Raw genomic sequence first — 14,142 nt, forward strand, 5'->3', positions numbered from 1 at the left:
TTAGAAACCAAACTCTTCAAATGCAGTTTAGTGACTTTAAGCTTTTATAAAAGAACGTCATAGTTTGCGTTAATCAACATTGTTTTATGAATTCGAAAGCATTTTATAAACATTACTCGCGTGTCCTGGTGAATAAAAACAAACATTCAAAACTACCGGAATCAACACTAAAAACTGTCCGTTTATAGATGAACACTTTAGAGCAAAACATTTGATCAAGAACACATTTTAAAGACTCACCTGATTGTCTATCAGTCTACGAAACACCACAAATGTCAAATATTAAGTGTCATTTCTGTAGTGCTTTTACTTCACCTGCAGGGGGCGCGCGACCCCACACCCGCGCCGCTTCTTCTGCTTCCGGCGGAAGTGACACGCGCAGAGACAGTTACAGGGGTTGCTGTGGTTATTTGAACGGACGCGCTAAACACAAACGACAGAAGAAAATGATGCTAAAAGACTCTTTATTTCACTCACAGAAATGACATGGCGTCAAAATGTGACCCGCTGCTCATCGTTGTGTCCATTCTGGAAGGTAAAGCGATCAAACAATAACACTCATTGAAAGATTTCATTGAATCTGTCACAGTGATCTAACAGATCTGTCACTGACGCAATAAACATCTTAAAGAGTCACACCACGATCTTCTGCAGCATTGCCGTGTGTAACACTATTGATGTTTTTTTGATGTAATATCAGATGATGATGAATTTGTGTCTTTGGTGTTTGTCAAGTAAATGTGTTTGAATCACTGTGTTCCTGTGTCGTTGTTTCCCTCCGCTCACGATGCGATTCTGATCTCGCATTGACATTTATTTTTACACAATGGGTTGAGGCAAAATAAAAAGAAACAACTGCCCTTTTATTATTTCTCTAATGCTCGTAATTCTTTGTAAAGTAACAATATCTGTTATGTCAAATAACAACTCAATTGCAGTTTTAAAACAAATTCCAAATCAAATACAAATTGAATAACACAGAAGTGTCTTTAATATAAACAAACTAAGACTTTGTCTTTGCTTTTCCTAATTTGAGCTTTTTTAAGAAATATCAGCATATCCAGTGAACACATCGGCCCCTGCTGTTCAAAAGTCAATATATTAGAATCAACGGCTGGTGACGTGTTTCTATTGTGCCATCAGCCCGTGAGTGTGACGTCTATGATGCATATAGTGCTCAATTTTTCTTCGTCACAGGTCATCAGTTTCCCAGAAGACCTCGGCACAGTCTGGTTGTGGTGGCTCGTTTTGATGGAGAAACTCTGTCCACGGATCCAGTAGAACACAAAGAGCTGCCGCAGTTCTGCACGGAGCTGGCCTGGGAGCTGGACCGAAAGACTCTTCATCAGCACAGGTGATCTGATCTCTGTGCATCCGATTCACATCTGACATCCGTCTGTTCTCTCATCATCAGTCAATGATGTGCTCTTTACCCCAGACTCCAGAGGACACCCATCAAACTACAGTGTTACGCTGTGGATGCCAGCACCTCTGTGAGGGAATGTGTGGGATATATTATTCTTGATCTGAGATCGCTTCAGGAAATCAAACAGGTAAGCCTTGAATACATTCGTTTTGAGTTTACTTGTGTATGTGTTACTTGAGCATTATCTAAAGGTTGCTGAGAGTAGTTTGGGATGAGAGTTGAGATCTCTCTCATTCTCTGCTGACGGAGCTGTCGACTCTGTTAGACTCTTCTGATGAATCTTTGTGTGTTCAGGCTCCTAAATGGCATCCGTTGCTTAGCAGCAAGTACACAAAAGTGAAACCAGCTCTTCTGATCAGCATGATTCTAGAGAACGACACCAAACACACACCGGAGCAGTTCAAGGCTAAGAAAGCTCCTCCCAGAGAAGGTCTCTCGCATCTCCTCTCCTCAATGTTCTTGTGTTTCTTTCACTTTCTTATTTTCTGTTCTGTTGATTGTGGTTTAAAGCTTCATGTCCTACATGCATGTTTCTTTTCCAACAGCGGCTGTTAGCTCAGTCAACTATCAAAGGGATAGTTCACTCAAAAACTCCTTAAAATTCTGTCATCATTTACTCACGCTCAGGTTGTTTCACACCTGTTATCTTAAAGGAGAAGTTCACCCACAAATCAACTTTGTCTTGTCATTGTATGGCGCGTTCACGAGAGCACTTCTTCTTCGTCTTGGACGAGAGCAATTTCTCACAACGCGTCAAAGTGCTCTCGTCATTTTAGTTTGTTTTTCACACATAAATCATTCTAGTCGCCTCAAATAAATTCAACTGATCCACTATGAGCGGATGGACCAATGTAAACAAGTCTTTAGTGCTTTTCTGGACCTGGACAACAACTGACTCTATGAGGAGGCCTGGAAACCTCTCAGATGTCCCTAAATATCTTCATTTGTGCTCCGAAAACGCTGGTGTAACATGGTTCAATAAAAGTAAGGAAGGGGGCGGGAACCGGGGAACGTAACATAAGATTTTAATAAAATAAACAAACAATAAAACGAACTTAAAATGCTCATTATCACTCGCGTCATGTGCCTCAGCTGTTCCCTCACGGCTCTCGTCCTGCCTTTCTCATTACATCCGGAAGTTCTCTAAACATGTTTAACATCATGTGGGTGAGTAAAGAATCACACAAAGTTGTGTGAAAACTTCCCCTCTAAGAGAACAAAGAAAGATATTTGTAAGAATGTCAGCAATTTCAGTTCTGTGACATCATCCACTAACAAAGTAGGAAAACATATAGTTAGTTTTTTTGTTCTGTTGAACACAAAGTGAGAAATTTTGAAGAATTTAGGAAACAAACAGTTCTTGTTCACCTTTGACTACCATTTAATTGTTCCTACTGTGGCGGTCGATGATGTCACAGAATTGAAAATTGCTAACATTCTTCCAAATATATTTCTCTGTGTTCATCGGAACAAAGACATTTAAACAGATATAAAAATGACAGAATTTTGTGTCAACGATCACTTTAAACTCTTTCCATCATCACTTCAGTGAGTTTTGAGAACGTTGTTTCATGTTAATGATGTCATGATATCTGTAGGATCTCCAGCACGAGCTCCTGTGGACGCGGGTGAACTCCGAGCCATTCTGAATGCAGATGAAGGTTATCATCAGATCGGAGCTGAAGATCTCTGCACTGACATGTTTGTGTTGTCTGTAACGCTGGCATTTGCTACCAGACTTGAGCAGGTGAGCGTTTGATAAACTCATGTGATGTCACGTGTGGTTTTGGACGACTGAATGTTTCTCATGTCTGAATTCTCAGTTGATCTCCGGCTCAGTGAAGGTTTCTTCTGAAGCTTCGGACTTCTCTTTCTGTTATAACCTCCTGGGGAATGACGTCACCAGCGAACCTTTCCAGAACCTCCTCAGTCCAAACTTTGAGCCTGAGCGTGCGTCTGTGCGCATCCGCAGCAGTGACAGAGTTCTCCGTCTCTTTCTCTCCCAGCAGCCCGCTGTTCAGGTAAAGCTGGACATAAATGTGTGGGTCAGTCGGGCGGGCCGGATGCGCGCTGGGTTTATTTGACTGTGATGTGTAGTAATGGTGAGGTGTTTGACACAGATTCATCTGTGCTGTGGAAATCAGTCACTGGGCAGCACTGACGTCAGTCTGGCGGGATTATTGAAGAGCAGCAAAGATGTCACTCCACGCTCCGTCGCTATAGAGGGAGCTTTCATCCTCCAGCCTCCCAATCGCTCCAAACTCAAACTACAGTCCGTCCCGCCGGAGCTTCAGCCCACTGTCGGTGTGTCTGTGACACTGAGAGCCGAAGACGTCGGTCAGCAGGTGCCGTCCTTCAGATCTGCTTTGTGTTTTACACATACATGTACAGTTGTGCACAAGAGTTTACATCCCCCTTGCAGAATCTGGAAAAGGCTGGAAGTTGTGGCAAAAAAAGGGCAATCTTGAGAATGAAGGTTCATTTTTACTTTAGCCCTGAACAAGTTATTTTATGAAGAAAATGTTAATGAAGTTCACATCAAAGCCCAGTTCACATCCCCTGCTGTATGATGTTACCTGCACTTTCAATGAGAGTTTTGTCACAGTTGTTTAAGGGTTTCTTCTCCTGAGTCAATAAACTGATCCACTGATCTTCAGAAAAATCATCCAGGTCCTTCAGAATCTTTTCTTTTTCAGCCAAAAACATTTCTTTAAATGAATCGTGTGGCAATTATTCAGGTAACATTGTACAGTATGAAGAATCAGGGGGATGTAAACTTTTGAGCTGGCTATTTTTAGACATTCTGCTACTATTCTTTGGTGTGAACTTATGATAACATTTATTTTATGAAACAACTAAAAATAAAAAATAATACTTTATTTTAATTACACGGCACATTGGAATGCATGACTCGGATTCGTTATTCCCAGATAACAACCTCTCAAAACTAATAACACAGTAACTCAGATGCAGCAAATCATTTTGACAGTGTTTTGACAAATTAAATATAAATATATCTTTTAATAACATATATGACATTATATTTACAAATGATTAAACCAATTTGCCTGTTCGTGACATCTGAACGCTGTTTCTCACTTTAAAACCGAAACTAGACGTCTTTTCCTCACAGAAGTTCTGCATTCAGTAAAAATGAGCTAATAAAATATTTTAAATTCACATTTCATGTCCAGTTTGATGTCATGTGTCCAGTAGTCGTGTAATAAGAGGGATAATGTTCAAGCAGCCGTCTGTTATCATGAAATAAACCCCTTCAGTGAGACACAAGACCCTCCGCTTCACGTCCTGATCATAACAACCAGCTGCTGAACATTATCTCTTACTTACAAGTCCTCTTATTTTTCCCAAATTATCAGCATTTTCCAGATTCTCCAAGAGGGATGTAAACTTTTGACTTCAAATGTAAACACATTTTGATGAAGCGACCTCTATTTCTGATGCCCAGATTTTGTTCCTGAAATGATTTGAATATTAAGTATAAGTATTTTACAGTCTCTAATATACATCTGTTGAAAATATTTGACACACACACTTGTTTAGTAGTCTGTTATTCTCAGTTATATTAACAGCTGTTGTTGTCATCAGTTTGATGTGCAATATGAAAACGAGCCGAAGACTCCAGTGAAGAAATGTCCCGTCTCAGACGCTCCTCACAGACGTCCTGCACATGTACAGAGAGCACAGACACCGTCACCTGATGTCCCTCTGACATCACCAGCAGCGTCTCTTGAGGCTCAGCAATCTGAGAATGATGCGGAGACTCTGTCCAGTGATGTCACACAGGCTCCACCCACTGCACATGGCATGTGATAGTAGACTTTATAGAGCAGTTTGACTGAAGAGTACACATGTATAGATGTGGTAAAGCTGAGGCTGTGTGTTTTAATGTTTGTGTTCATATCAGACGCACCTGCTGCTGTCACACATGAAGCTGAAGCCGAAGCGCAGGACACGTCCGTCTCCGTTTCTGCACCAAAGATCTCCATTCCTGCTTCTGCACATCACTACTGTTTCTCTCTGGACCTGAAGAGCATCCGTGACCTCAGGACCAGTTTCCCGGTCAACTGCATCCTCAGGTGAGCTTCACACTGGTCTTGTGCTTTCTCTCTCCTGTGATCTGCCGCTGATGGAAGCGCTTTCTCTGTTTCAGATACTCGTATCAGTTCTTCGGCAGCGCGGCTCCCATCATGACCAATCCGGCCGTACAGCTGAGGAGGAACACAGAGGTCTTTCTGCCTCAGTCTTACTGTGCCTTTGACTTCGCTGCTCTGCCCAATCAGCTGCAAGAGACTTTCCTCAGGTCAGAAGACCTCACAACACTCACAGTGACCACAGAGAGATTATATTTCGATCAGTTTATCATGAAACACACATCCTGATTTACAAACAAATGAATCACTTCCAATCATTCACGCTGAATCTTTTAGAGCCGCTTCCTTTAAATCAGCATCGACTCATTGAGAACCAATGCACAGAACCTGTTTTTGACACTCTGGTGATGTGTTATTAGGAGCTCAGGAGAATTGCAGACGGTTCTTGATATTACACGTAATGTTAGTTTCGCAACAGAGAGTTTCTAATGTTGACAGATGAGTTGGATGAGCAGGATGTTGTTGTGATTCAGTTGTGGATGTGGTGTTTGTGTTCTTCAGGGTTCCTCTGTTGGTGGAGATGTGGCACAGAGACTCAAGTTCTCCAGATGTTCTGATGGGTTCTGTCAGTATTCAGCTGTCTCATCTCGTCAGCTCAGAGAAGAGTCCATCTCTCGATCCGTCGGGCCGGCAGCGCTGGAGACAGTGTGTTTCAGAGAGGAGACCCATCACTGCCGCACACGGGTCTGTACAGCCTCATGATATCACTTCCTGTGTTTCTGTCAGAATCAGAAGGTTTCTCAGATAGAGTAAACCGCAGTACACGGAGTAAACCTGTAGATGTCAGTCTGACACACAGACACGATACTGTAAATACTGTACATGTGTGAATCCCTTACTGGATTAGTTGATGTGCTTTCTGTAGTTTAATTCAGTCATATTAAATCATATTTCATATTCACATGAACATTCTATTCAATACAAGGAAATGACTCAAAAGCACCTTTTGTTCATAGAAACACAACAATTGTGTCTTGAATTGTGTTGTTGCAGGTGTGAGAAGGTAGCTGAACTTTTATACGTGGCTGTTCTGGAAGATTTGGGTTTGGTGAACGCTCAGGATATCATCGTCTCTGAATCATCACAGGTGCAGCGTCTGATCTCTGTATTGTGGAAGTGTTTGTTCTCGTGTGAGCACTGGCATTATGGGTAGTGTTTGTCATCCAGGAGGTGCAGACAGCTGTAGCTCCTCCTCCTCAGGGTCAGGTGGGTGTGGACGCTGTGACACGACCTCGAGAGACTCTGGAGTACAAGGCAGCGCTGGAGCTGGAGATGTGGAAAGAGATGCAGGAAGATTTGTTTGATAATCAGGTTCACACTTGTTCAACCCACAACACAATCAAACATGTCAATAGATACACATGTGTTGTACTTGTGCACTTGATCATCAACGTGAAAGAATTACTGTGTGTGTGTGTGTGAAAGAACATCATCCGTGTTTTGTTCTCCGAGTAATCACTGATAATGTTTGGTGTCTGATGTATGAATCAGTTGAAACAGAAGGAGTTGAGTCACATGCAGGCTCTCGCTGAGGAGTGGAGAAGAAGAGATCAACAGAGAGAAGCTCTCATCAAGAAGAAGGTCTCTTTCTCTCTCTCTCTCTCTCTCTGTCTGCTGTCTCTCTCTCTCTGTCTCTCTCTCTCTCTGTCTGCTGTCTCTCTCTCTCTCTCTCTCTGTCTGCTGTCTCTCTCTCTCTCTGTCTGTGTCTCTCTTTCCCTCTCTCTCTCTCTCTCTCTCTCTCTCTCTCTCTCTGTCTCTCTCTCTGTCTCTCTCTCTCTCTCTCTCTCTCTCTCTCTCTCTCTCTCTCTCTCTCTCTCTCTCTCTCTCTCTCTCTCTCTCTCTCTCTCTCTCTCTCTCTCTCTCTCTCTCTGTCTGTGTCTCTCTTTCCCTCTCTCTCTCTCTCTCTCTCTCTGTCTGTGTCTCTCTTTCCCTCTCTCTCTCTCTCTCTCTCTCTCTCTCTCTCTGTCTCTCTCTCTCTCTGTCTGTGTCTCTCTTTCCCTCTCTCTCTCTCTCTCTCTCTCTCTCTCTCTCTCTCTCTGTCTCTCTCTCTCTCTCTCTCTCTCTCTGTCTCTCTCTGTCTCTCTCTCTTTCTCTCTCTCTCTCTCTCTCTCTACATCTACGTCTTGATAATAACATTTTCAAGACGATGTAGTCACATGTTCATCAGCTGTCCTGAGTGTTATTGTTTGGCAGAGTTCACACGGGAGACCACAGCACTAGACATTGTGTGGTAAGTGAATGTGCGCTTTGTGTTGATGTTGTGTGTTGTATTTCAGGAGATGGAATACGATATTCTGGAGCAGCAGTTACAGAAGACTCTGTCAGATCTGGACAAGCGAGAGAAAGCGCTCGCTCACGCTGAGATGGAGGTCATGTGACTGCCGTGCGCTCTTTAATGACTTCAGTTTGACATCAGACACTGACTTTGTGTGATGCGTGTTTAGACGCAGAGGCTGCAGCGGGAGATGCGAGCGGAGCACGAGTTGAGCATGCGGGAGCTGCAGGACAGCGGCAGGCGTCTGCGTGAGGACAGCGCTCACCAGGTGGAGCTGGAGAGGTCAAAGGTCAAGCAGCTGGAGGATCAGTTGAGCCGAGAGCAACAGCAGGTAAACACGAGCTGACGTGTCGATCTGTGGGCACGAGGGGTCATGAGTTCAAGCCCCCCCCCCCCCCCCAGAAACTCTACCGATGATTGAGACCGCTGTCAATATTCACTGATGATGTGTTTCCTGTTAATCCAGCGAAGGATCACACACATCCCATACAGCTGACTGGATTTACATGATCCTGCTTTTCTTAGCTCTTATGAGCTCATTTGTAACTAAATCAAAGCTGACGTGAGAAAAGAGACGGTGGAGGGAATAACAGACCTCAGAATATCACGGCTGACCAATCAGAATCAAGTATTCAACAGCACTGTGTATTCATCATTGTTATATTTGTGGCAAACGGTTTTAAACGCATCTGTCAAAGGAAAACTTCATTTATTTAAAGGAAACGTATTGATTTAATTCTGATGTTGTCTAAAGTAAAGATATTTGTGTCTGCTGTGTTTTGTTGAGATAAATGAAGACTGAAGACGTCATTTTTCTACATGTAGAATTTTCCCATGATTTGTTTTCCTCGTCCCCATGAATCAATCCAAGAGCAGTAGTGAGATCTCTTCAGACCTCCGTCTGTTTTCTGCCATGTCTGTATGTTTTCTGTAGAACATCACACAGAAATACGGTCTCATTTTTCCCAGAACATCTGGCCCGTTCCAGCGCTAACAAATCAAGCAAAGTAGGTTTCTGACATGCTAAAAGAGAAGAGGCCGACGATGAGAGATGTTTGTGCGCATCTGTCATGTAGTGGTTTATCTAGTCTTCCCTCTCGTGTCAGTAATGTGTAAACACACATTTGTCCGGCGTCCGCACACACAGGCCTGTCTCACTCTCTTCTCGTTTGTGAATCTGAAACACAGCGTGTCGAGTTTCACTGACATCTGCTTTCTGTCAGAGAGCGAGCGGTGAGGCAATGGAGAGCGCTTGTAAGCTTTTAGATGCTCGAACACCCTTCAGCAAGTGTTTCAGCAGTAGCACACGCACACACATGTCTGCTTTATTATCTCCGTGGGGACAGTCCATAGGCGTAATGATTTTTATACTGTACAAACTGTATGTTTTATCCCCTAAACCTAAAGATCAGAGAAAACTTTTAGTTTTTTTATTGTTCTGTACAATTTATAAGCTTTTGTGCCTGTGGGAACCTCAATTTTGGTCCACACGGTGACACGAGTCCCCATGTGTTGGTCTGCATTCGGGTTTAGGTCCCCAACGGGATATAAAAATAAGACACACACACACACACAGTAAATACCCAAACACAGTTAATATTTTGTCTTTTCTTGGTCATTGAAGAGCTCCTTTCTTCACGAAAAGATCGATTTTCTATCTGGAAATGTTTCTTAACTGTGATTAGTCAGAATGAGCCGGCAGTGATGTTGACTCTAAACACTTTGTTCATAATGATTTTTTCTCTTGATAGATTCAAGAGGCAGAAAAAAAGTACAAGCAGTTAGAGAAAGAGTTTCATCAGTACCGGGAGCAGCAGAACGTCCGTCCGGAGGTCCGTCTGCAGTCAGAGATCAGTCTGTTGACCCTTGAGAAGGTCAGAGACCCTCAGCTCATCTCCACACATCACACACGACCTCCTGTCACACGTGCTTGACATTCATGCTTGTTTTTAATGTTCAAGGTGGAACTGGAACGAAAGTTAGAATCTGCCGTGAAATCAAAACTCCATTATAAGCAGCAGTGGGGTCGAGCCCTGAAAGAGCTGGCCAGATTTAAACAGGTAACACATGCACACTGATGTCAGTCATTTACATTTAGAAGACGCTTTTATCCAAAGCCGCGTACGAACGGAGGTGAACAATGGAAGCAATTGGGACAACAAAAAGCATAAGTGCAATAAAACGGGTCTCATGTAGGTCTCTAACCACAGTTTACAGAGCTTAGTTTATTTTGACATGTCTTGAGATAAAGTGCTGTGGGTTTCAGTTGTCTCTCAGCATTCCTGTCAGAGAAGACTGAATCTGGTCAGAACCAGCAGAACACTGGATCAGATTTACAGCGTTAAGCCCATTGCACATTGAGTTTAAAAATAAATACAACCTCACATTTACACACTGCCTCCGATATTTTTGTCCCTCATAAAAAGATTTGGACTGGTTTCCAACATTTCGAGAGGTGTTTTGACACCATACGAACGAGCGGCAAACACGAAATGCATCTGAAAATGTACCCTTAGTCTGGAGAGTTCTCATGAGCCAAAGAGAGAAACCGTTGAACTCCGAAGCCGACTCATAGAGTATAAACAGAGTGTGAGACACACAGAGCTTATCAACCCTGTTAATAACTGTTAGAGACACAAACCAGCTGGAAACTCTGACACAGCTTTCGGTTCAGCAGCCAAATACATATCAAGAAAACATGTGTTGATTTATGAAGCTCATGAGCCTCCAGAACTTCATATGAAACGGAGCTATAAATCACACGTGTATAATGTTCTAACACCTGAAGATCAAGATGACTTGTTGAGAGATCCGTGGAGACTTTTTCTCTCTTCACACGAGTACACTGACTCATATTAGAAACATACATGTGTGTGTAAGTACAGATCTGTAGTGATGTGTGTCTGCGTTCCAGGTGTGTTTTGGTTCTCTGTCAGGCTGATTCTGTCCAGAAAACTGCTCTTGAGTAGCGTACGGTGTCTGGATCAGAGCTACAGGGGTCATCCGCTGGTCATTAAACCGCTGGTGGCGGGCGGGCGGCCCTAGTGTGTTTATTTACACAAGCTAACATGCATCTTCAGCATTTCTCACACACACACACACACACACACTGATGTCAGTGAGTTCACAGCGTCTGATAACTGCTGGTAGGAGAAGAAACTCATGAGCGGTGAGAAATCTTCAGGATATAATTGTGTCTGTGTTATTCTTCAGCTCATGTTTGGCCAGAAGTCAAGGCTTGGTCTCAGGTTGTTTTTCTTGCCCTTCGGCTGCAGCAGATGTTTTACGAATACTTTAGAAAAACTGAAAGTGAAATGAATTCTTAAAAACATCAATAACATAAACTTTATCTGAAGTTGTTGTTTGTTTGACAGAAGCTGTGGACTGATGGAGATGAGTCTGTTTATTACTGGACTACTTCAGGATTTGTAAAGTCTGTCTGATGTTTTGTGTGTGTGTGTGTTGTCCAGCGAGAGCAGGAGAACGCAATGACACGCTTGAAGAAACAGCAGCAGGAACTGGAGCACATGCGCTTGCGCTTTCTGGCCGCTGAAGAGAAGGAAGCTGTCAAACATGAGAAACAAGAACTTCACGACATTCACAACCAGCTGAACAGGTTCAAATATCATACGACCTCAGTTCAGATGTTAAGCGACTGTTGTTTAATCAGACAGTCTGATATATCTTATTAGATCCCATCAGTCTCTCTTTAATGTCCATCAGACTGAAGCAGGCGGAGGAATCCAGCGGCCGCACAGAAGCGTCCCCCATCCGTCTGAATGACCTCGCAGATGAACACCTGACCCGTCTGCTGGAGGAGAGAGACGCTCTGCTGCGCACCGGCGTCTACACACACGATGACCGAATCATTTCTGAGCTCAACAGACAGATTCAAGATGCCATGAGTAACAGAAGAGACTGCTGAGATGAAATTTGTATCATGTGCTCGTATGTTTTAATAAACGTTTGTCAGTGAAGGTCAGTAGACCAGAGAGAGTTAAAAAGATTGTCCTCCTTATATTGAATGTTTTCATTGTTATGTATCAAATGAATAGACAAACATGTTCCATGATTTATGTGTCGATGTCCTGTGTGTGTTTGTGTCATCAGCAGATGGCGCTGTCTCTCAACACTTGATTTGTTTTCTGCTTTAAGTCTCTTTATTTGAGTTTATGTATAGCTGTGTTCCATTGTTAGTCTATCTTAATTTGTGTCTTTTAAAATAAAATATTGTCTTATTTAATTATTTGACGGAAAACCCAGTAAGTGAGCAATTCAAACTCCTGAATCGTCAGAAATATGATATAAAAACCACAAATTACAAGTGTTTTAGTTACAGTGTTGAAATAATTTTTCTATGAGGAGCGTCTGATTTTTTTTTTACATGTTTTGTGGTTGTTTCTCATGTCGTATTTTAACACCATATCAGCATTCGGTATGAATGTTATAGAAACAACTACATGATTTATTTACTTATGAAAAATAAATGCTTTAAACATCATGCCAAGAGAACAAAAAAGTTTATTTAAAAAATATATGACTTGGACAAAAATGTGAAGAAAAGGGAGCTAATAAGAGCCCTGAATATGACCTTGAAAACAGTTTGGGAAGCTAGAAGCTGAATGATAAAATGACAAGAGAACAAATTTGCCCAATAACCAAAGGGAGACAACTTTGAAGTTGTGTGAAAATATAACAATTGAAAATGATTTCAGATGGGTTTTTTTCGCAACATAAACCTCTAGCTGCTTAATTGCTTTGATGAGTTTCAAAAGAACAAAAATATCACATTTTCCACTCTTGACTGGTAGTAGGCTATATTAATATGAATTTATTATTAGATATTACATATGAAGAGTTCATTTGCAAAAACAGATCAAATTAAAATCATGTTTTTTGGTGCTCAAATGAATATCAATCAAGCTGCAATTTGATTGTTTTGATTAAGCATGAAAAATACAGCTCAAACACAATAAAAACATGATGATACCATAAAAACGGATAAAACAGTAGTTCAGTAGGTGTGAATGTTGAAAAGACACCGATGGCTTGATGATGTTATGACGCTCACTAGTCAAAGTAAATAAACTGTTTGTGTTTAGTTGTGTAGACAGATAAGTGTCCAGGAATAGATGTGATGTGTGTCAGATCATGTGCCATGGATGTGTTTGAGCGTCTCAACAGCACTTATGAGGACAGTCCATCAGTAACAGTTTACACAGCTGATAGACACACACACCGCCGTATCTTCACATTTATGAGCTCTTTCTGTCTCTGACCCTTCTGAGTGTTTAAACACAAATCTTACTGCCACACACACATCTAAACGCGCTGTTAGTCTCTGTGCTGTTTTAGTATTTTACTGCTGAACTTTCCAGAGATCTCACCTGATTCAAAGAGCCGGAGGACCAACATAAACCTTGAGCTTCACCATATATGGATTCACAGTTGAGAGGTCAACAAATATGAGCACAATCCTCAGTGACGCTGACACTACAGACACTCAAGAGAAAATCTCCCAAAGATTCTTATAAGATCGGGTTCTTTCGTTTTGTGTAGTTTTCTATTCATAGAAACTTTTGGAAGGTTTATTTCTTAAGCCCTTGGACACTTTTGTTAAAGATTGGATGTTGGTGGAATGCATTTTCAATATTTTAGGCAACTTGGTATCATGAGATATTTTAAATGGACCTTGTGATGAATCACTCATTTTCATCAATGAACAGCCATATAAATAAGTCATGATATGAGCTCCGATTGAAACACGTCTTGTACAAACATTCCAAATATTTTAAAGCTGTAGTTCAGAAACATCATGACATCACTTTCCGTCTATAGTCACGATGACCTCGATCACTTTCCTCATTGATTGAATCCGGACATATACATGAACAGACCTTTATATATATATATATATATATATTTGACGTACCAAAATGAGAGAAAAATCTAATTTTTTTATTGTCCATTCCAATGAATTTAAATCAAACTGCAGTCGGTTGGTTTTGATTGAAGCAATAATAACTCACAAATACAGCAAACTAAGACCATAAAAACATGATAATAAAAGAAGATTCTCATTTTGGAACCATGAAAGGCTTTTTTGAAGGCTCATTACGCCCTAAATAATGTGACCATGTGATCATCAGACATCTGACCTGTTTTCTTGCATTGACCACAGTCATTCAGAAGAGAATATAGTGACGTGTGACTCAGTACAGATCCTCACATGATAGTGAACTAACTAACAGAAGTCACTCTTAACTTTG

At 41.7% G+C, this 14,142-nt stretch overlaps 1 protein-coding gene across 2 annotated transcripts; it reads left to right on the plus strand.

The window, feature by feature from the left end:
* Window positions 1-358: 358 nt before the first annotated feature.
* Window positions 359-12,488, plus strand: cep120 (centrosomal protein 120). 2 transcript variants are annotated; one of them, XM_079467790.1, is made up of 20 exons: window positions 359-535; window positions 1,198-1,354; window positions 1,439-1,553; window positions 1,721-1,856; window positions 3,025-3,173; window positions 3,250-3,447; window positions 3,547-3,771; window positions 5,033-5,249; window positions 5,352-5,523; window positions 5,598-5,747; window positions 6,100-6,282; window positions 6,592-6,685; window positions 6,799-6,909; window positions 7,090-7,179; window positions 7,875-7,967; window positions 8,043-8,204; window positions 9,625-9,747; window positions 9,835-9,933; window positions 11,344-11,489; window positions 11,597-12,383. In XM_079467790.1, exons 1-20 carry the CDS (start codon window positions 487-489, stop codon window positions 11,796-11,798), a joined length of 2,871 nt encoding a protein of 956 aa, XP_079323916.1. In that variant the 5' UTR covers window positions 359-486; the 3' UTR covers window positions 11,799-12,383. The 2 variants fall into 2 exon arrangements, with proteins under 2 accessions (XP_079323916.1, XP_079323915.1); XM_079467789.1 differs by having other exon boundaries at window positions 367-535; window positions 6,766-6,909; window positions 11,597-12,488.
* Window positions 12,489-14,142: the final 1,654 nt, after the last annotated feature.

Source organism: Barbatula barbatula (assembly GCF_947034865.1).
Source record: "Barbatula barbatula genome assembly, chromosome: 11".
NCBI lineage: Eukaryota > Metazoa > Chordata > Actinopteri > Cypriniformes > Nemacheilidae > Barbatula > Barbatula barbatula.